The sequence below is a fragment of the Rousettus aegyptiacus genome, unplaced genomic scaffold, assembly GCF_014176215.1.
Source record: "Rousettus aegyptiacus isolate mRouAeg1 unplaced genomic scaffold, mRouAeg1.p scaffold_m13_p_1, whole genome shotgun sequence".
NCBI lineage: Eukaryota > Metazoa > Chordata > Mammalia > Chiroptera > Pteropodidae > Rousettus > Rousettus aegyptiacus.
The window spans coordinates 47804737-47828811 of NW_023416284.1; the positions used below are offsets into that span (position 1 = coordinate 47804737).

General features: G+C 32.8%; 2 protein-coding genes across 8 annotated transcripts in view; one reads left to right on the top strand and one right to left on the bottom strand.

Annotated features, from left to right (window-relative positions):
• The window catches only part of LRRC40 (leucine rich repeat containing 40), a 39726-nt gene extending 17553 nt beyond the window's left edge, over positions 1-22173 (bottom strand). The window contains exons 1-7 of the mRNA XM_016148934.2: positions 21979-22173; positions 12181-12362; positions 10673-10746; positions 8735-8864; positions 5732-5852; positions 3362-3504; positions 2197-2369 (exon numbers count right to left, since the gene is read on the bottom strand). Coding sequence (XP_016004420.2) covers positions 2197-2369; positions 3362-3504; positions 5732-5852; positions 8735-8864; positions 10673-10746; positions 12181-12362; positions 21979-22129 — 974 coding nt within the window. The 5' untranslated portion in view covers positions 22130-22173. The remainder of the gene's footprint in view (positions 1-2196; positions 2370-3361; positions 3505-5731; positions 5853-8734; positions 8865-10672; positions 10747-12180; positions 12363-21978) is intronic.
• Positions 22174-22247: 74 nt separating this feature from the next.
• SRSF11 (serine and arginine rich splicing factor 11) overlaps positions 22248-24075 on the top strand; it is a 39502-nt gene continuing 37674 nt past the window's right edge. For 2 of the 7 annotated variants that reach the window (XM_016148936.2, XM_036235199.1), the window contains exon 1: positions 22248-22355. The gene's annotated coding sequence lies outside the window, so the exon portion shown is untranslated. The remainder of the gene's footprint in view (positions 22356-24075) is intronic. The other 5 variants (XM_016148940.2, XM_036235202.1, XM_016148937.2 and 2 more) reach the window with 5 other exon arrangements.

The following is a 24075-nucleotide window of genomic DNA, read 5'->3' on the forward strand; positions in this document are numbered from 1 at the left end:
AACAGAATGATAAAGAGCAAATAAAATCTGATTATGAGATGCTCTTGAATTTTATGCTAAAGACTGGACTTTATTTTGCAAAAATGTTCCCAAATTACTGGAAAACTAGCAGCAACAAAATCTCCTAGGATTTGTTTATAACAAAAAACAAAACAATTCTACAATCCCATCATTAGCGATTCTGATTCACTGGTGCCTCAGAATCTGTAGAATAGTCCTCCTTACCCTCAATTTCACTTCCTGAGTTTTTAGCTACCCGTGATCAATTGTGGTCCAAAAATATTAAAATGAAATTTCCAGAAAGAAATGATTAGTAAGTTTTAAATTTTGCACTGTACTGAGTAGCATGATGAAATCTCATGCAGACCAGCAAATCCTATCCTAGACATGAGTCATCCCTTTGTCCAGGGTATCCACACTGAATATGCTACCCACTCATTAGTCACTTAGGAGTCCAGTCACCTCAGAAATCTACTGGGGTCTTGGAATGTATCCCTCGCAGATAAGGGAGGACTGCAAGGGTTTTCTTTCTTTAAGCCTTCTCAATGATTCTGATGCTCATAGCCTTATTTGAGAAACAGTGATATAAGAATGGAGAACCATCAAAGCTTGTTAGCCAAAGAATGACCTATTCTGGCAGCAGTGTAAGGAATCACTATTTTGGTTACAGGAGATTCTGGAGAGGTATAAAATGAATAGAATTGTATGGGGTTAAAGGAAGGAAAGAAACTAATATTTATTAAGTGCCAATATGTTCTAGGCCCTGTGATACATGTATCCTTTATATTCAGAGCTCTGGAGAAAGAGAAACATATATATCAGAAATATTGGTACTAATTACTTTATTTAATATTATTTATCATAGTTTTTGTTTTAAATATTTGCTTTTTTCCAAATACAAAACCTCAGACATCCAACTGGTATATAATCCTAGGTCTTATTTTTTTTATAACTATATATAAAATAATTCCATTTCCAAATATTATGGTTCTATAACATTTTACGATTCTTTCTTCACTACCCTCCTCCTCCCCATCTCCAGTGCAGGCAATCAAATGCTAAGTACTACTTATTCTAACCCATTACAACTTTCATATCTTTCCTCTTTTTTGCATTCTTATTGTCACCACAGGTCAGGTCCTTATTACATGGGAAATCTACAAAGCTGTCAATACAGTGAATTGGATATAGCAAATGCTCCTTAGTACTAAATGTTATTAGATTAACCTAATAGAGTTTAGATTTCTCACCTACAAAATCACTCCTATCCAATGTATCAAACCCACTACACCAATTTATTTTGTAATGAGATTAAAATTAAATTGGTTCAGTTCTTAATCTTTCAATAGCTCCCCCAACTCTTAACTAATGGAAACAGACACTTCACAGGCATTTCAATGACCTCTTCCATATGGCCTCAACTTTTCTTTTAAGGCCTAAATTCTCACCATCTCCCTACATGCACTCTTTTTACCAGCTCAACTTAATTCCTTGCTGTTCTGTAAATATGTCCTTAAAATTTTCTGAATTTTTGAAAGTTTTTTTTTGTGCAGTTTCCTCCCGCCAAGGGAATCATTCCGACCACCTTACATGCACACTTGAAAATCGCGGTCATCCTTTAAAGATCACGTGGTGGGAATAGAGTGAGGCATGACCCTGAAAAGTGAGTGTGTTCTTAAATTTTGCAATCTAGGGAGTTAATTGGCCTCATCATAGTCCCAGTCCTAAAGATCATCTAAAAGTGTTACTTCTTCCACAAAGTCTGCCCTGATTCCTCTCAAATTGTGATTCCTATATGTCCTTTGAGCCCCTAAAGCATTTTATATCTCTCCATGGCTTTGCATTCATTTAACAAAGTCAACAAATATTTATCAGGCACTTCTATGTATTCAGGCACTGATCTAGGAGTTAGAGACAGAGCAGTGAACAAAACAGATAAAAATGCAGCCTTCTGGAAGTCTACTAGTAGGTTAGAGTAACTTGTTAAATGCATCTGATTCTATTAGCATATTAAACTTGCTGCCAAGGACAGAATCTAATTATACTTTGTAGGTCTGCACATGATACCTACTCAATAAATATTTATTTAATTTAATTTAGAAAAAAGATCGCTACATGATTTTTACAAATATTTTAACTTGTGAGTTATAACTAAATACAGACATGATTTCTTATTCATCTGATCTTTAAACTTACCTACTAATATCATTGTTGCTTAGGTCAAGCCTTTCCAATGATTGTAGTAGTGTAATTTCATCTGGAACAGATTTTAACTTGTTATCCCGCAGGTCTAGCACAAGGATAGAATTCAGATGCTTAAGATGCTCAGCCCCTAACATTTCAATCTGGTTTTCACCTACATGTAATTCCTACAAAACCAAAGATCAATCATGTATATTTTTGTATTCAATTTTATACTGGATAATGAAAATCAAATCAAAATCTTAATTTAAAATCACTGAAGAACACATGGAAAAAACTTAACTTTCTAATGACTAAAGTGCTTAAGTTTTCAATTAAGCCATCTACAGCTAAAAAAAAAAGTAATCAAAAATTTTTCAAGAATTTTCTGGTAATTTAAAAATAAAGATTTAACTTGGCAGAAAGTTCAAAGTTTATGAAACCAAAACAGAGAACTGATTTAGTAGTTATATTTATAGAATTACAAATCCAAGAATTATACTGAGGAAAGATTAAAGTTTTAAAACAAATCAATAAGTTTAAAAAGTTATTTATATTATAATCAGTGTGTTATTCGATATTTTCACTAGTGATTATTACATATGCCGATTTCCTATAATCAGATAATTAATCTTATAAATGATAACTCTTTCAGTTCTTTTTAGCACTGTCACCATTCTGTTTTAAAAAATCATTTTTAGCACTAATGCATAAAAGTATACATAAAAGCAAGGAAAGCATGGTGAATTTAAAAGACAAGGTTAATGATAAATACTTAAACTAAAAATAATTAATTTTAAACACATCTGATTATGACCAGGTAAACATGAAAGGTGGCAACTTATAGAATTAGATACATATGCCTTTTTGGTATTCTCCTATTTCAGGTCTCCTACAGTATGGCCCTAACCTACCGTGTGAACATTACTTCTCCAGTTATAAAATACTCATCAGATAAAATGGAAAAATTTAATTTTTTTAAGTTGATTATTTCTTTTTTAAAAAATCTGCTACTAACAATACCATTCATGTATTTAGTAATATTAAAATTCTGAAAAATATTAATATAGGAAAAACATAAACTTATAATATATATTTTCAATGTTATACAATATTTCAAATTTCATTTTTATAAATTTTTGGAAAATACACAGTTATTTAATAATTAACTAAATAGTACCTTTAATAATTTACAAGAAGGAAATTCTGGTAAAAACCGCAATTTATTCCTCCGCAAATAGAGCAATTCTAGTGATTCCATGCCAGCCAATTCAGGAGGTATAGTTTCCAACAGATTTGAATTACAATCCAAATGCTTTAATCCTGTAATGTATATTTAGTGAAAAACAAAAATACTTTAACAGAGAAAAAATACTGGTCTATAATTGTATATACATTCAAAGAATGTATATATAATCATGAGAACTTATGAAGCTGTGTTGTTGTATACTACTATAATAATCAAGAACCTTGAATACAACTGAATTAAATAAATGTAAACTAAGATTTTTTTTTATATTTCACTATAATTAAAGAAAATTTATATTTAAGTCCAGGTCATTTTTGTAACATTTAAAAAACAAAGTGCTTTAGTACTCTGTTCACGTACTCTAAAATGCATAAATTATACACTATGAGATTATTTCCCTCCATAATTGTACATTTTTAAAAAGAAAAAGCTTAAGGCAGTTAGACACAAATATGCATGCACACTAGTTGTATAAATGGATGTCAAGTGGCTTAGACATCTCTATTTAAAACAGACAAATTAACTTTCTGTCAAAAAGCCTTGAATTTTTATGTATTCCCTCCTATTCTTCATCCATCCCTACTGTCTCTCTCACTGTCTTCTTTCCTTCCTTTCTTCTATTTTGTCTTTCTTTAATTACATGCTTTCTCTAACACCTTAGCTAATACTCTTGACAAAAATGTTCTAACTTACAGAACATTTCTCTAAATTTCTCTTAGTTACTGGATCTTTCTTTCTTAAAAGGCAGAAAACAAAATTGGAAAAAAAGTAAGTCTTCCTTCCCTTAAGACTTCAATAAGCAATTTTCTACCTAATCCATAATACAGATTCTTTCACTTATCATGGCCACAATTTTCCACAATTTCTTCTCAACCCTCTAGTTTGAGTAGGCTATATGCATTTTACAACTTTTACAACTTTTAATATAATTCAAGACTGAGTTCACAGAATGCCTTAGCTTAGCCTACTGCTTTCAGTGTTTAAAGGAGCTAAGTGCTTTCTAAAACAAATATAACAGTACTACTTTGAACTAATAATACAATAATTTATGTATTATTTGGTGAGAGTATTAAGAAAAAATGTCATAATCTGATCCACCACAAATCTAGTAAATTTTATAACGAAAAACTTGTTTTAAAGTTAGAGACTGTAGTTTTCACAATTGTTTAAAAGAGCACTGACAGAGATATAAGCAGTATGTACTGGAAAGAACAACAAGGAAGGAATAAGAGGTTTCAAGCCCTGGCTCTACAATTTACAATATAATTTACAATATAATTTCTAAGCTTAGGTTTATGAATCTTTAAAATGTAAATAATATGCATCTCATCTAACTTATAGAAATGTTGTGATGGCAAGACTGTATATGTAAAACCATTCTGAGTTACGAAGAACCATACAAATGTTAGATATTGTTCTTAGGATCCAGTCCTAAATAACAACTAAATGTCCTACTGGAGATAGCTTAAAAGTATCATTGTCGTGGCTGAAGAACAGAAAGTATGTGATCATTAATTACATAATATACTAGAAAAATTGCTGTAAATTCAAAATGTTTTTCTATTGGTTTTCCTATCTCAAGATATTTCCACTTGATTTACAAAAAAAAAAAAAAAAAAAAAAAATCCATGCTTCTTATTATACTCACTCCAGATACCATATTTTATCTTTAATTCTACTTCCTAATACCTTTATTAAAAATGCCAAAGAGAAGCACTCTTAACGACTGGTATCACAAGTAAAGGCTCTCCTAAAATATAATTCAATTTATGGCAGATTTAACTTATGCACTCATTATAAATGACAAATTACTACTCTAAAGAAAAACAGTACAATTTTACAAATTCACCACAAAATGATCTATAATCAACTGTACAAAAATCACTTCTACAACTTACTCCACAAAAGGGAGGTTAAAAAAAAATGAAGAGGGCTTATGTATAATTAGAAGAACAGGTAAATAATCTACAGCTGACCCACCATGTGGTCATCAACCAAGAAATAATAATAGTTTGCCTTTAAACAAAAAAATCATTATAATGATTTCAGACTCTAAGTAAGAACTCTACAATGATTAAGTATGTTTATTTAAAGGTACTAAAAGGTACCTTAAATATTTTTATCCCTTAATATTAGTTCTACTGGGCTTCAAAAGCTTCAGACTAGTTGCTACCGTTGGCATTTACCACCATAAAACCTATTATTTTACTTCTCTGTAACTAACTGTATTAAAATTTACTTTTCTAAATGTGAGTTGAATCAACTTAAAATTTATGTATTTTTAAAACAAAGAAGATTTACTTTTCATTCCACTTATTTCTGCTGGCAAACTCTTCAGTTGATTACTGGAAAGATTGAGTCGCACCAGACTGGATAAAGAAAAACCAGCAGGAACAGTTGTAAGGCTATTGTTTGAAAGATCCTTTAAAAACAGAAAGACAAAATGAAGAAATGAGTGAGTAAATTAAATAAGTAAATTATCCCTAAAGCATATTTCAGAATTTTGTAGAAATTTAAACATTAAAAGAACTATTTCAGAGGTAATATTTTGTATTCCTCATTCACTTATTTCACAAATTATCATTCATTACCTCCAAATTGTGTGGGCCTATTATGTGTCCAATAATACAGCAGAGAGAAATTACAATGAATTCTGACTTCAGAATTATTTTACATAAAGGTTTCTAGTCATACTGCCGTGCTATAAAAAGCCTCCTGTTTTCAATTAAAAAAATCAATTTCTTTATCCAATATATATGGAGCGTCTACAATAAACTGGGAAAACTGTATGGGTAAACTAATATTATCAAAAACATCTTTGCAAGAAAAAAAATTATTGAAAGAAAAAAAATAAAGCTGACAAAGTGGCTGTTTTAATTTGAGGAAAAATTATTCCCTCTTGTTTCTTCTGTTGACCTAAGTCAGTCTGCTTTGACTTACTCCAGAAGTCTATTTCACTCCCTACTTTGTATTCATTCAAACTTGCCTAATTAGTCTCTATACCTTGATGTTTCTTTAAGTCATTGTTTCTGTTTTTTCTCTAAACAGTTATGAGAGAAATTTTTTCTGAAACTCCCTTAAAAAGATAGTGTTATAAATCAGATAATTCTTATGATATCCAAATTTGGTGTAAGTACTTTAATAGCTATCAGCAAACTGTTAGGTAGAGCCAGTGGCAACAATAAGAAAGAAATAACAAAAGAACTGTTCTCTGAAGACTTTCAATTAGTCTAAGATTAAACAGTTACACTCTGTAATTCCAAGACAGAAAAAGGTAAAAATGCTGACTCAGCATTTAAAAAAAAAAATTTGTGTGTGTGTGTATGTACTGCATTATTTTAACATAAAATAACATATTATCATATCTACAACATAGAATATAATGATCTACAACTACAATACTCTCAGCTCTAAGAATTCACAGATTACTAATAAATAAATATTGTGTAATATCAAAAGTTACTAATAACTAAATGAAATGTAGTATTCTGGATTGGATCCTGAAACAAAAAAAAAAAGGACATTAGTGGAAAAGGTGGGAAAATTTTAATAAAATCTGTAGTTTAGTTAGTAATATTGTACCAATGTTAATTTCTTAATTTTACAATTGTCCCACAGTTATATAAAATGTTAACATTAGGAAAGCTGGGTGAAGGGAAGATGAGAACTCTCTGTATTACCTTTACATTTTTAAAAACCTAAAATTGTTCCAATAAAAATTAAAATTAAAAGTTACTAACAGAGAAGATATTAATTCACAAAATCTGAAGACATTTTTAAAGAACCCAAATCAACAGAATTACTAAGAAAGTTAAATATTTCATTATTGTAGTTAATAATTAAACTAGATATAAAACATAAGTATATTACATATAAATTCATATTTATGCTGTCATTTCTTCAATATTTATTTAGTACCATTAGGCTAAGCAGTTTTTATATAACTAAGAATATATTAGCATGTATTATTACAGATGCTTATTTTTTTAATATAGTATACTGTTTTAATATACTGTTGCTCACATTATCGTTTATTTGATACTGAGTCCTTAAACAATTCCCAGCTGAAACATTCTTTCATTATGCTACTTGGAACCAGGGAACCCATAAACGGTGAAACAACTGGGAACTGCTGTAGTCTATTAGAAGGTTTCCTTTTTATTCTAAATAGACTCTTTAAAAAAAAAAATTCAATTGCTATCTTTTACCATCAAGTTTTATAAGACAATCTGACAGCTCCCTCCTTTTTTTGTCATTCATTTTATTTACCTATGATTTTTATTTTCCAAACCTTATTCCCAATATGATCAGACTAAAAGACAGAAATAATGAAGGAATGGTTGAAGAGAACACATATTTTAATTTCAACACTAGAGCAGATAAGGGAAATATCAAGGAGGACGTAATTACAAAAAAAAAAGTAAAAGTAGTAATTTTTCCTTTAATGAAAAATAAAGACTAAAATGACATAAATGAGTTTATTAAAACATGTAATAGTGAAAAGAACAAGGATATAATGTAACTATGTGGAGTAGAGATTATATATTGGAACATCTGATCTACTACAGTTTAAGTCTCAGATAGGATATCTTACAGTGGAATTTTACTCTTTCAGTGGTAAAGTAGAAAAAAAAGGGATACACCTTGAAGTCAAACTGACTTATGTTAAAAACCTGAATTCCTTACTTATTAGTTGAATGACTTCTGGTAAGTTACTTCTTTTTCATAAGCCAAGTTTCTTATCTGCATTAGGGATAAAACTATCTACCTTGCCATATGCAAAGCACATAGTACCTATTGCTTTTATACTACTGATTTAAATAATATTTATATTGTTTTATAGTAATCTCTAAGAGGTGACACAGATGTAATAAAGATTTTGAAAAACAAAAAAGAAAAGGCAGATCTTAAAGGGATTATCTAGGTACCGAGGGGACACTCAGGAGAGATGGCTATAGGAGCTATAGGGAGGAAGTGGAGTATAGAAAATGGAATTGATATATGCTAAAGACATCTTTCTTCTATTTTGCTAAGCCATAAAAACCTCAGAATAACACAGTTATCCTCATCACCCCTCTCTCAAACTCTATTCCTAAATTAAAATCTAAGATGATTTCATAAGAAAACAAAGGAAAAACAAATTTACAATGACTAATTTAGCAATCTAATTAAAATTCATAGTTTCTGATCATCTAGTTATATAATCACCCGTCCAAGTTCACATGATTTCAATTCTACATCCAAATTCTGATGAAAAATCCCACCAACCTCCAATTACATAACAAGTGGAAAATCACAACTTACCAAATCTTCTAAATTGAAAAGTTGTTCAAATCCCTCTGGTATGCAAGTTAGTTCATTATGCTGGAGATAGAGACCCTTTAGGTTTCTTAGATTTGTAATTTCTTCAGGGAGTATTTTCAGTTTGTTATGGCTATTAATAAAATAAATGCTGAGTAATTTGGTGACAACTTATTAAATACTTATAAAGGCATTTTTTTACTAACTACATGGACTCATTAAAATATGAAATATGTTTACTAATTTTAAATATTTATCTAACTTCATACCCTAAAAGTATATACACACATTAAAACAGGGATCTAAAGTTATCGAATTGAGGGTCTCAAAGAAAAACAATAAAAGTTTTCAAACAAATAATTTGTTTTCTTATAATCAACTCTTGATTTTACATGTAATGTGAAAACTCAGATACTATATCTGAATTTTAAAATTTTGACAAAGACGTGCACACATCTTTGGGGATTATGTTTTAAACTCGGCACTCAAGATAAAAATAGTTATTTCTGTCTAAGGGCCGAGCACGTCAATTTGAAAATAATACGAAACTCCACTCTTTGTACTTAGTCTTAACTTTTGGCTGAGTCTTTCTACAGAGATATTTAATATCTTGGTTTAAGAGAAGTCTCAAGTCACTAAGGATGACACACACCCTGATAATGAAGAGATGAGTTATCCTGTTCCTAGATTTATCACTTAGGAATTCCATTCTATTTTCATGCCATATACAATTACTTAACAAATAGCAGGGAAATGGGAAATATAGGGGTAACAATAACTTTAAGTTGTTTTAAAATAAAACTAGTTGGAACTAAAATGCCAAAAGATGTGTTCTAAAATAAGAACCACTAAAAATTGTCGAAAATTGGTTATTAACATGTAATTGAAATCTTTGTATATTTGATATGGATCTAGTTGGACAGAGATGTAATCCTACTATATATGTCCTCAATTTCCTCTCCTCATCTATTTCCTCCACCCTAATGCTCATAATCTTAAGAGTTGGAAGCTAAAGCTAGTATCACACCCACTCCATACTCCCTCACCTCTTCCTCTCAACCCTATTCTTGCCTTTGCAGGCCACGTCCATGCCTTTGACTTATAAGGAAAAAAGTTCTAATGTAGTTCTAAACAATTAGCACCTTTTTATGTATAGATATTTTTGTTGATTTGTGGTCATTTTAAGTTTTTCACAAGATAAGGACTATTTGTGAGGTATTATTTTCCCTCAAAACAGTTAACATACCTACAGAAAACAGAGACTTGACTATGGTGTATTAAATAGATTTGTAACGATATCTATTTTATAAACCATAGTTTTCAAACTATGTTTTGAATAAACCTTTTTTGTTTTTCTCCTAAATGAAATTTTCCCTAATTCATTTTCCCTAATCTCTGTACATATAACATATAAGGCAGTTTTTCTTTCTTAAAAGTCTGGATGTGTAATGAAGGGCAAAAAGAGTTAGCAAGAGCTTTAGTCACCTGGCCTACCATGTACTTATCAATGAGTACCAGATTCATATTCTTAGAACCCGAGGAGTCCTCAGAAAAGATTAAAAATCACTAATATCAAAACTACAAAATTTTCATCATTAATGAGAGAATTGTTTTAAATTTCTTCCTATTACTTAACACCTAGATATTTTTTAGAATGTCAAAGTAACTTAAAACTTGAGATATCAACAGAGATTTTCTAAAAAAAAAACACTTAAAATTGTTTCATAAAAATAAAACAAAACGTATTTTTTAAAAAAATCAACTGGTTCTAAATTTTAAAACCAGAAAACATATAGGCTATTTCAAAATAAAAAGTAAACAAAAATAACCTAAGAAAAATACAAAAATATTTTCTAGTGTTAAAAAGTTTTTTTACTTTTTAAAGAAATTAGACTTACAACCTATACTAGCAATATTGAAATAAATAAGCTTAAATTTTACCTGACATTAAGTCTCTGAAGATTTTCTAATTCTCTTATAGCAGAAGGAAGGGATGTTAGCTGATTGTCATGTATCTAAAAGTTATTAAAGGACACAGTCAATATCTTAGTCTTAAAATGAACCATACATGAGCTTTGCTGTTGTTTAAAAGTCTTCAACAATAATCCTGTTCGTCTAATTCCATAGCATCGAGTTGAACTAATGGAAATTGTTCTGTGTATAGAATAGGAAAAGGAGTTTGAAACTGACCAAACTGCTTTTCAGAAATTATGAATATTAAATATCAAAAGTAAAAAACAAACCACCATATTAAATGGAATTTCGATTTCAGCTGAGAAATGAGTGTTAGAATCTAACAATGGCCCTCTGATAGCATGGTTTATGTCAACAAAAAATATATATGAAAGGGGAGGGGGAGCCTTTTCTCATGTTGTCGAAGTATCATTGTTTTCAAGGTACAATGAATCTTAGAGAGCACCTAAGCCAATATATTCATTTACGAATGAATAAAATAGAGACTTCTCTAGAAATTTGACTAGATAATACTTTTGCAGACATGAATTGGAAGATTTTTGATGTCCCTAAGTAAAGAACATTTGAAATCTGAAGATTGTGACATAACCTACTCATCTTTACTTTACCACATGATAAGGCAACTAGAGATTAAAACATAGTCCCTGAATAAACACACAAAAATTTAAGTTCAATAATTTAAGTCAGTGTGAAAGACAAGTTAAATAAACATAATTAATTGTAAGTACAGTTAATTATTGAACAACACGGGTTTGAACTGCATGGATCCTCTTATACGTGGATTTTTTACAGTAAATAATGTAAATGTATTTTCTTTGATTTCTTAATAACATTTTCTTTATCTTGCTTTATTGTAAGAATACAGTATGTAATACCTATAACATGCACAATATATATTAATCTACTATTTATATTATTGGTAAGGCTGCTGGTCAACAGCAGACTAGTAATAGTTAAGTTTTTGGGGAGTCAAAAATCATATACAAATTTTCAACTGCACAGGTATTGGTGGCCCTAACCCCTGCATTGTTCAAAGGTCAACTGTTTTGCTTTAATGTCTGGAATAATATTAAAAATAATAGTAATAAAAAAAGAAAAGCAGCAATAATCTCTTGTTAAATACCAAATCTGTTTGTATATATTAGCTCATTTCATTCTAACTCTTTTTCCTATTCTACTAGCTCATTTTAAGAACAATTTTTTAAAATAAGTAGTAATATGAGTCCTGGTTTCTATGTGAAAACTGAGGCACAAAGAGGTAACTTCCCCAAGGTTACACAGCTATCAAGTGGCAGTCAGAATTTGAAGCCTTGTGTTCTAACTCTGCATTCCTAACCATTATGCTATGCCTAATGATAATTTCTTATTCTCATTTGCATTCTACCAGCTGAACATGGGTTTTCTCTTATCAAAGCCTAAATTTAGATTTAGAGTCTCTTCAACTAATAATCTATATCTATTATCAGTCAACTTACATCAAGAACAGTGAGTGCAGGCAGGAGTCGGAGGTCATCTGTAAGTGACTGAAGTTTATTGTTGGATATGATTAGCTTGGTCAAATCTGTCTGCTCCCACCATCGTTCAGTAGCACTGAATGAAAGATTCTGATTAGCTTCCTCAGGGATATCCACATTTATTCTCCAGACACACTGAGGTACTGTTTCCACAACAACCAGACCAAAAAGAGAAAAGAAAACAAGAAAATGTTAAGTTACATACCTTTATAAGACCTATTCAGTTCATTTACTGAAAAGCAATTGCTAAAACTTTAAAAATACACAGCTTCAACTAAGTCAAATAGCAATGAATTGCAAGTAGAGTAAAAATTTATTTTATTCAAAAATAGAATATGTAATATGTATTTTACATATTTGATCTCACTTTCATCTTTATTCAACTATATTTACTCCACACAGCACACTGTGGTACAAACACAAGACATAAAAAATGGACTCTATCGTTATGGTTAAGAGAATAAAAGAAGGCATGGAAATCAACATTTATAAGGTAATGTTATAAATTTTATAATAAAAGTATGTATATTAAGTTTGAGAAAGCACTGGTAATGATAGCTAATAATAATAATAGACAACATTTACACCTACCAGGAGATTTAGATTTTCTAAAATACTAACTCAAACTTCATAACAACTCTGCAAGGTAGGTACTTTTACTATCCTCATTTTATAGATAAGAAAAATAGGACACAGAGAAAATTATAATTGACCCAGAATTTTATAGCTAGTAAGTAGAAAAGACAGAATTCAAATTAAAAATAAAGGATGTAAATTTTTAAAATACAAATGATGCAACATATGAAAGTAATCTTACATGTATATATACATATATGTGTACACAGATGCATATATAATAAATATCCATATTATATACATATGTATATATGTAATATATATCTCATAGGGTAGATAATATCTTAAACACCACCACCCAATAGAACTTTCTGCAATGATACAAATTCCTACTGCCTGCACTATTCAATATGGTAGCGACTAGCTGCATATGGCTAGTGAATACTTAAAATGTAGCTAAGGTGACTGAAGAACTTTTAATTTTATTTAATTTTGGTTAATTAAAATTTAAGTAGGCATATGTGACTACAGGCTTCCACAATAGACAGCAAAGCCCTTAACAAATACTGAGAAAAAAAGGAGAGGACAAAATCTTCATAGCCTCGGGATAGATAAAATTTCTTAGTGCAGAAAAAGCACAAATCATAAAAAAAAAAAAAAAAAAATTGATAAACTGAACTTCATCAAAATTTAAATCCTGTAATTTTCTAGAGAAATTATTGAGAAAATAAGGCAAGCCTCAGAATAGAATATATTAGGTAGATATCAATATACATAGATATCTGAGAATGACTCATAACTCAGTAAGACAAATAGCCCAATTAAAAAATAGACCAAAAAACCTGAACACTTGGCAAAAGATATACTAATGGCTAATGAGCAGCTGAAAAGATGCTCAACATCATTAGTCATGAAGGAAATGTAAGTTAAACCATAAGGTGATACTATAAAACAACCACAAGAACGCTAATGTTCGAAAGACAGACAATAAAAGTACTGGTAATGATGTAGAGCAACTGAATCTGTATTACTGTGGGTAGACGATTTGGTGAGCTCTTATACAGTTAAATATACACTTACTATACGTCTAGCAATTCCATTCTTTCCAATCTGTATTTTCTCTATGACAATATTTATGATAGATGATATTCACTTATTAGCTAACACCTTCCCTCTCCTACTCAAGAAACGTATTGAAATGTGAGTGAACATGAATGTCATTAATATAAGGATACATTTAAGTTTGAGGTGCTTTATTAAACACTTTGGCATTGCTAATAACTTGAGATGTACATCTCAAGAGACTGAGACACTAAAGCTTAGAATTACTTTAACAAATCAAGAAATAGGAATGGGATTTTCAATTAACTAGTTCCTTATTTTATAATCCAAAGAGGTAGGCTTCACTGGATTTCAGTATACTAAAAATTAAATGTTCCCCTCAAGATTCTGCCATTACATATAGATCAAGGCACTTTCCTCTTGCTTTCATTTTTAAGAATAGCTTAAGAATTAGCTTGTTTTGATGACCTACTCACCTGGAAGCATGGTTTCTTTCTGGAATTATTTGTTATTAAAATCTGGATACTTTGCTTAATTCTTATTAGCTGTTTAGAATATCACAGTAAATTCCATTAAGACAATCAGCAATCAAAATACAGTCAAGCTAGTTTATCAGAATACTTGAGGACGGTTGTTTAAAACCTTGGTAAATATACTATTTATTTTATATTTTATCTTGTCATAACTAACTACATATATGGAATAAGACAAATCTTCATTATCCTAAAATAGAAGGCACGACATCTTGAGGCCTCGTAGTCCTAGACCTATTTACTTAAATCCACAAATGGACACTAACCAAACTGCTCTCTTCAAGATATGGAAGGACGGCCTTACACTCATATTTCCCTTTTTAAATAACGCTTTCTAAACTAATTTAATTGGCTTGTTTAATAAGTTATCCACTTACCAATTTTCCTATCAGTTTAACAGTTTGGTTTCCTTTAGAATTTAGCATTCTTTTATTTCAAACTCTGGCACCTTTACTTTCCTTCAGTTTTTGATGAATCGACCCAAAACATTCCTACACTACTGTTCTGCCAGGGTCATGCAACCACAAGGCAACAATCAATAACTCCTATTCAACTCTATCATTTTATCTGATCTAATGAAACAGCTGCAATATTTCTACTGAACCAAATGATGATATATTCTTAAGCTGCTGCTAATAAAAAGAGCTGTCACTTAAAATTTTCATAATTATTTCTAACATTCTTCTTTGAAGTTGGTTAACAGTTATTTCATTTAGGCATACCTTTCTAAGTAAGTTATAGAACTGACACCAAAATGATGACTTTAAAATTGTCAACAATATATGGATGTTAAGTATAGCAGACATAACATTATATGCAATATTACAGTCATTAAAAATAATCAGATTTTTCAAGTGACACTGAAAAATGTACAAATAGAAGTCAGAAAAGCAGGACTCAGTACAAATCTAAATATGTTCGAAATAACACACGGAAGGCAAATTATACATACATATTCAGACCAAAAAAAAAAAAAACCAAAAACAAAAACAGAAAACCCTGCAAAATATCAATGATTAACCCTAGATGGTTATTTTGACTTTTTACATTTGCTATATGATCTAGTTTTTCTATAGCAGACATAATGCTTTTATAAAAAAAAGAAAATAATAAATGGCATTTTCACAAAATAATTAAGGTCTATAAAAAGAAAGTATATCTAAACACCCTAGAGAGTACCCTTATTTCAGTTTCAGATAAAAGTTAATCTGTATTGGTACCAGTTAACAACACTGACAGGGTAATAAAACCTCACTGATCTTCAAGCTCCCGTTAAAAAGAATTGTTTCAAGGAGATCACTATCTAAGACTCAACAGAATTTTAACTGCTTTTTGTTATATACATCTTAATAAAAGAGAAATTATATTTTTTCCAATATAGAAAAAATGGACATGAATGTACTTAACAAATACATTTTTATGATTGTATAAATATAAAGGAGGAAATTAAGACTTGGAGTAACACATTTATTATTTAACATATGCAATTCTCTTCTTTTTAAACAAGTAAATTAAATTTTACTCTTAATATGAAAGCTCAGGGAATAGAGATTTGCTTGCTACCGTATTAACTATTTTTTAAATTAAAATTATGGGGATGACGCTGGTTAATCAAGTAGGTTTCAAGTATACAATTCAATGTCATATGTATATTGCATTTTATGTTCATTACCCAAAGTTAAATTTCCTTTTGTCACCAAATATTCGACCCCCTTTACCTCATCTACCTCCCACAACCCCTCTTTCCTCTGGTAATCACTAATTTACTGTCCAAGTCCATGAGTCTGTTTGTCTCATTTGTTTGTTGCTTTCAGTTTTATATACCACATATGAATAAAATCATGATTCTCAACATCTCCTGTAGTCATTTTATCTTCTTTTCTGGTAGCTCAGTGTCTCTACTGGATTTTTTGGGGGGTGGTTACCATTAAATTTATCTAAAGGAAAGTTGTGTGTACACACAGAGTAGTCCTTTATCTTCTGCATGCACATTATCCCCATTCCCCTTTGCAGATTCAGATCTTCACTCCCACCCCTTTACTGTTTTTGTTGTCTCAAATTATCCCTATTTATGCTGTACATTCATTTCTAGGTTGCGGTAGCTGTTGTCTTCTTTTTAAAGGTTTTTTTGGCCTTTAACCATAATGTAACGTTTATTTTAACAAGGGCTGCGCTTTCCTGTTTCTGTCTGCCTGTTATTCATCTTACTTATAGTTTGGTATGGTTTTGTCCTTTTACGTCAGGTCGAATGACCCACTCCATTATTTCCTGTAATGCAGGTCCTGTGTTGGAAAATTCCCTCAGCTTCTGTATATTTGAAAAGGTCGTTATTTCTTCTTCATATCTAAAGAAGAACTTTGCTGGATATATTATTCTTGGCTAGTAATTTCTCTCTTTCGATAGTTTGAATATTTGGTTCCACTCTCTCTCGGCTTGTAAAGTTTGTGATGAAAAGTCTGATGACAATCTAATGAGTTTTACTTTATGTTACCATCTTCTTTTCCCTGGCAACCTTGAGAATTTTTTGTCATTAATTTTTGACAATTTTAATATAATGTGTCTTGGAGAAGGCTTTTTTTGGGTTGAAATAATTAGGTGTTCTGTTTGCTTCTTGGATTTGAGGATCCAGTTCTTTCTGTAGTTTTGAGGAATTCTCATCAACTATTTGTTTGAACATGCTCTCTGTTCCCTTCTCCCTCTCTTCTCCTCTAGTATACCCATTATTCTTATATTGTTTTGTGTCAGATAGTTCTTATATTTCATTTTTTCCCACTTTCAAGTCTCTCTCCTTCCACCTGCATCATTTCCAGATTTTTCTTTGATATCACTAATTCTTTCCTTCATTTGGTCAGCTCTTTCCTGAGCTTGCTATTTCATTCTTCATTGCTCTTAATGAGTTCTTCAGCTCCAGAACTTCAATTTGGTTCTTTTTTAGAGTTTTAATCTCCTTGGTTAAGTATTCCTGTTATTCATTGATTTTGTTTCTAAGTTCTTTGAACTGTCAATCAGAATTTTCTTGTATCTCCTTGAGTTTTTTTAGAAGTGCAATCTTAAATTCTCTATCATTTAAATTGTATATTTCTATACTTTTAAGCTTTTCTGGGGATTTTTCGTTTTCTTTCTGAGTTGTCTTGTCACCTTGGTTGTTTATGGTTTTTGATGGACAATTTTTCCACCTAGGCATTAATGGGAAGGTAGGTACTCTTTAAAAAAAAAAAGAAAGAAAATTTAGCAAGTTGATGAGGTTTTTCTTTAGATTTCCAGTGGGTGGCGCTCAAACCTCCTGAATCTCTGCCTTGAGGTTAAAAATACCCTTTATTCTCTGAAGAGCTGTGTATCTCCTCTGTTACCAGGTCGCCTCAATCCCAAGGTTCACCCTTGTGAGGAATGTGAAGGGTGATAGGGGTCCAAGCCTCTGAAAAGGCCCTGAAGTCTGGTACTTCCCCAACAGTCAGATGAAATGCTCTGCTGCTTCCATCCAAATCAGCCTGACTGCGTGGGAAAGGCCAGTGGTATGTGTGGCTGTTTTCCTTCCAGTAATTGTGGCCCTCAAGCTTCAGCTTTCTGGCTTCTATATCGCCCCTACTGTCACTATGACCAGCTGCACTGTGTGTTTCAGTTCTGACTGCTGCAGATTCCTCTAGGTACAAGAGTTGAGGCGGCATGCTCTGGAATGGTAGAGGGAGGTGGCCAGGCTTTGTGACTCAGCTTTCTGCCTGGCAATGGGGGTTGCTATGACACAGCTAGCTGTTGCCCCTCCATACTCAGTCTCTGCCCTGATCACTGGGCTCCAACACATGGAACATGCCTATCACTCAGGCAGGAATGTTTGGGAATTCAGAGGGTCAAAAAACACTGTGTAATTCTCCCTTTCCCCTCATCCTGCGGGCAGCTCTGGGCTGCATTCTGCAGCACTTGCTTCCCTTTCTCCTCCCAGCTACTGTGATTTGCCCACCTTCAGATGCTCGGATGCGCAGACTCCTCAGACGTGCTTGTGTGCAGGTTGGGTATTATCTGTTGGACTGTAGGTGTTCAGCTTGTAATTTCAAGAAGAGAGATCAGGGGAGATCTCTCACACCACCATGCTTTTGACAGCACTTCTAACATATGCAATCCTTAATAAATAAATTTGAATAAAACTCATGTTAAAATGCTTATGTGACCGAATTGTTCAAAGTGTCATTTTGCTTCCTTGGTACCTAGGACAATACATGGAAGAATCACATATAGGTGCACAAGAGATGCTATTTAAATAAGTATGTAGAACTCCCCATAGCATATAAACATGTTCATATTTATTATTTCATATATTTCATATAAAATATTTTTTATAATATCTCATACATATTGACAGCAATTTGAAAGAATCCATGTTTGATAACATCTTTTGAACATAATTCAGAATTTTGGTAATACTATTTGGGGATACTAATACGGATAATGAGGGGACTTTTTAAAAAATCAGTATATTTTCAAAAATATAACAATGTGTAGGCAAGTACAAGGGACAATTTAGTAAAAGCAATAATCATTTTCTGCAATTACTTTATGTCAGAAAAACACTTTGTAGTTTTTATCTATACTTCATATAACACTGATTTTTAAGAACCATCACCAATAGGCCACTGGCCTCTTTTATATGTCACTTATTCATTGAACCATCAGTTATTGAGCAGAGACATGTAGCATAAAAAGGTAAATGACAAACATGCTCAACGACAAGAAAACAAACAATCCAATTAGAAATGGGCAAAAAATCTGAACAGGTACCTCACCAAAAATATACACATGGCAAACGAGCATATGAAAAGTTGATACACATGTGTCATTAAAAAATAGCAAATTAAAACAACAGTGAGAACTACTACACATCTATTAGAATAAACTCCAAAAACCTGATAATACCAAATGGTGGCAAAGATGTGGAGCGACAGGAACTTTCATTCATTGCTGGTGGGAATGAAAATGGTATATCCACTTTGGAAAACAGTCCGGCAATTGCCTATAAAGTTAAGTGTAGTCTTACCATGTAATCTGGCAATAGGGTTTCTAGGTTTATACTCAAATGAGTTGAAAACTTATGTCCACACAAAAACATGCACACAAATAGTAGCTTCATTCATAACTGCCAAAAGCTGTTAGCAACTGAGGTGTCATTCAAAAGGTGAATGGTTAAATAAAAGGATACATACCTATCATGAAATACTATTCGGTGACAAAAAGAAATGGGCTCTCAAACCACAAAAAGAAATAAACTAAAATGCATATGTTTAGTGAAAAAAAGCCAGTCTGAAAAAGCTATATACTCTGATTCCAATGATATGACATTTTGGAAAAGGCAAAACTACAGTAAAAAAGACTGATGGTTGCCACAGCTTCGGGTGAAGCAGAGTAGGAATAAAATAGGTAGAAATTGGGAGATTTTTAGGGCAAGAAACTATTCTCTATGATACTGTGATGGTGGATACATGGCAGCATGCATTTATCAAAACTCAGACCTGTTTAACACTAAGAACTGTAATGTAAACTAAGAAACGGTAATGTAAACTATGGAGAAAATTGTTTTCGTTATTGTCATTGTTAAAGCATAGGAATCTGAAAAGCGATGGGAGGTCTTATGTAGATACTCAGTGGTAAGATTTCAAAAGGCTTTTGTATGTTGTGCTAAGAACTTTATACTGAATTTTGAGGGCTATGAGGAGTCATTAAATGCTGTGAGTGACATGATAAGATCTGTGTTTTGGAAAGTTAACTCTTGGTAATGACAATGATTTAGAGAGTGAGATTGAAAACAAGAAATCCAGGAAACCCCTTAGGAGGCTATTGCAATGATAACAGCATTGTATTTTTTATATGCCAGTCACTTTATGTGTATTATCTCATTTAAACCTTAGTAGGTCCTATTATTATTACATTATAAATGAGAAAATAAGGCACAGCAAAATAAGCATCTCAAAGGTACATTAGTAAAGATACAAAGATAAGGAGTATGGCCCCATGTAAAGGACTACTATAGTTCAGAATTATAGCAGTTTGGGTGTTTAAGGTTGACTGACAGTAGATGAAACTGAAAGTTATAGATAAACACCTTCTATATTATGGTTAACAAAAACTGCTTTTTGATATGTAAGCTACAAATAACACAGGCCTCTCCCACTTACATCTTTTCTCTCCCATGAAAAATTCACTCATTTGACATTATCTATTGAGTACCTAGTATGTGCCAGGTATTTTGTTAGGCTGTTTAATATGATAATAACCTAAACAGCTCTGATCCATGTCATAATGAAGCTAAGAGTCAAAATTCATTTACTCCCTAAAACTTTAATAGACTAAATCATCTGGGTCCAATCAATAAGTACATTCTAGCACACTACTTTGTTATTTGGGAATATTCATTCACTTATTCATTCCACAAATGTTTAATAAGAACCTACTAAATATTAAGCACTATTTCGGTTGCTAGGACTACAAAAACAAACAAAGCAAAGCTCCCTGACCTCACTAAACTAATAGTCTGGTGGGAGGGAGGGGAAGGGAAGGGAAGACAATAAATAAACAAACGTATACTATAAATTCTCATAGTGGTAAGTGCTATTTAAAAATTAAACAGGTAAGAGAAAAGAGTGTTAGCAATGGTAAAAATAGGTACTTAGGAAGGGCCTAAGGTGTGACCTCTGAGCAGAATTTTTACAGGAAGCAAAAGACTGAGCCCTAGTCAAGTATAAAAGAAAATGTTCCATTCTTTTGGAAAAGCAAGTGTATAGGCACATCAGTAGTTTTAAAATAATTATTCTCCCATTCGTTAACAGCTTTATCAACTAGAGCAGTGATTTTGTTATATATCCTTTCATTCATTCAACGAGTATTTGTTTGGTTTACTCTCTAGATGGCACAATAAAAAAGTAATCATTAGAAGGCAAATGGGAGGTTTTCACCCCAGATAGACTGAAACCTGACAAGTAGAAGAAAAAATTAGAGAAAGAATGTTATATTTTCTCTCTCCACTCTTTCCACTTCTACGCTCATACAAAATATAATCAGAAGAGCATCTGGCTACTATTCATTCATGGTATCTGGATTTGTGCTTGTTGATCTTTAGGTTTTTCAGGATGGTTCTAGATTCATTCTTTCTGGCGTTTAACTTGATCAGCAGTTTAGGAAATATGCTCATTATTCCTTGTATTTAGGACTCTGCACAGCTGCACCAAGAAAAGGGTCTTGATAGGGAAGAGTGGCATTTACTCTTAAGAGGGGGAAAATGAGGGCCAAATAAATAAAGTATCTGCCCATTATTAGATAGCTAATTTTGTTTATCTCATAGACTGTAGGAATCCGGGAAAGCGGCCCGTTTAAATTTTGGCCATATTTCCAGCAGGATTCCTTCATTAGTGACTCCTGGAGCGAAATTAGGAACCGAACTGACCCAGCCAATGGAAAAGTGACAAGTGCCTGAATTAGAGCGCTGGGATCCTGCCTAGGGACCTGAGGCAAAGGTGGCCAAAGCCAGGCCAAAGGGAAAGGAAGCTACCAGGGGCAAGTGCTTTCTGAAAGGACGCACAATCGGCTCATAACCTCTGGACCTTACCTTCACTGAGGTTCCGACCCGACAGGTTTAACTGACCGCTCTTCCTCGCCGCCTTTAATAGCCCCTGGGGTACTGAAGCACCGCAGTCTCTCCTTTCAGCTCTGAAACCTGCTTGAGGATTCCGCTCAGCAACAGCCTTCAGGCGCGACATGTTCAAACCCCAGGTCCAGAAGCAGAGCCCGGCGCGTGACGCTTAAAGGCTGCGCATCTTGAGGCCCCGCCCCTACCGGGAGCGCGCGCTCCGTGCGCCTGGCCCTGGGCCTTCACTCTCGGTGGCGCGGCCTCGATGTCGTCACTGTCCGTGCCTGGGGCTGGAGGACAGAGGAGCCCTTCCCGTTGCCGGTGCCGGCCTTGTGTCTTGAAATTACTTCGCTCAAGTAAGTGTGTTTAACCGGCTGAAGAGGGACTTTAGGGTTTATCGTTTGCACTATTCCTGCTACTCCATGCTTCTCTGTGCACCCTCCGTGGCCAGGTGTCGGGAAAGAATAACCTTCCCTTCCCTCCTTGCCTGGCCTGAACATGGGCCTTTACTAAAACTTGAGACCTGGGCGCGGTCTGCAGCCTCTCTGGACCCCAGCCTGTGTTTGTCGCTGGTGGTAGTGGCGCCAGACCTTCCGTCCGGCGTAGGAAGTAAAACAGATTTCTGTTCTTTGGGCCTGTACTCCGATTCCTAGAATTAGTGCATCTGGCCTGTTGCCTGCCGTATGGAGTTTATAATAGCCCAGTATAGGAGGTAGTCTGAGATGGAAGGGTTGGCAACAGAGAAAGGGAGGAGGCAGGGGGATGCTTAATTATAAATGTTCTTTCTACCAGACAGTTTAGGGAGACAAGCAGAGCCGCAAGCTTTAGTATAGTGAAAGTAGCTTGGACTTTGCAGTCTAGGGATGCGAGTTCGAATTCCATCTGCTTCCGAATTCTACAAGCTATGTAACTTTAGGCAATTTACTTAATCACTTTTAAAGCTCAGTCCTTTATTTTTTTTAATTTAGAGATAAAATTCGGTTTTTAACCCCCCTCTGGCTATTTTTTTTCTTCTTTAGTAAGTCCTTTACACTAAAAGTGAACAGCAGAAAAGTACCTGTAGTTACAGTACCCAACAAGAAAGAGGTGGGTTTTAAAGCAAGGACCATAGGAGTTTTTGCAAGGTCATTAATGAGGTTCCCCCACCTCAGTTTATCTTGACAATATTCATTATAGCCACCTTATTGAGCCCTTATTAAGTACCGGACTCAGCAAAATAACTAATTTTGCTGTTTCTTATTTAGCACAATGACCAGTTTTGTAGATGAAAAAATTGAGGCTAAAAGAGATTAAGACACTTGCCAAAGTCATAGTTTGTATAAGTGGTATGGCCAGGAAGTTGAACCTAGATTTCTCTCCAAAACCTTTCTTATTAATCATTATGATTTGCCTGGTAGCTTTTATTTCATCATTTTCAACTTGCTTTTATCCTGGACCCATTTTAAGGGACACTTGAATTGTTTGAGAAGAGATTTATTTATTAGAGAAAAACGTTTTTCTCCTATGTAGGATGTAACAGCCTCCCTTTTGAGGATGAATTCCTCAAGTGTAGTTTACAATAGCCACCTCTCCCCCTACAATAAATTCTTTAGTTCAACAGTGTTTTAAATAACTTGCGGGGTGTAATTTTTTTCATTTATTGTGCTTTCACTTCATGTTAAATATTTCATTATTGATGTTTAATTATAGTATTATGTTAAAACACTGTTGCATTCTGTATAAGAGAAGCATATCCTGTTTCATGGAAAAGTAAAGCAATTGTGAAAAATCCAAGGGACCATATACTACAGCTATGGTATAAACTAACACATGTAAAAATGTTACTAGTATATATATGTATAATATACTATGTATTGTACCTGTGTAGCAAGTGCAGATTGAGCAAATTGAGGGTGAAATTATTTCCTCCTGCAGTTGGGAAAATTTTATCACAATTGATAGGAACTGAAAGCTTATCAACTTGAATTGAGCTTCTTTATGAGAGATTATAGTTATATATAGTTATATTTGTGGGAATTAGCTTCTCTTAGTAATTATATTATTTTAGGAAGAATATATTATAAACAAAAAACCAAG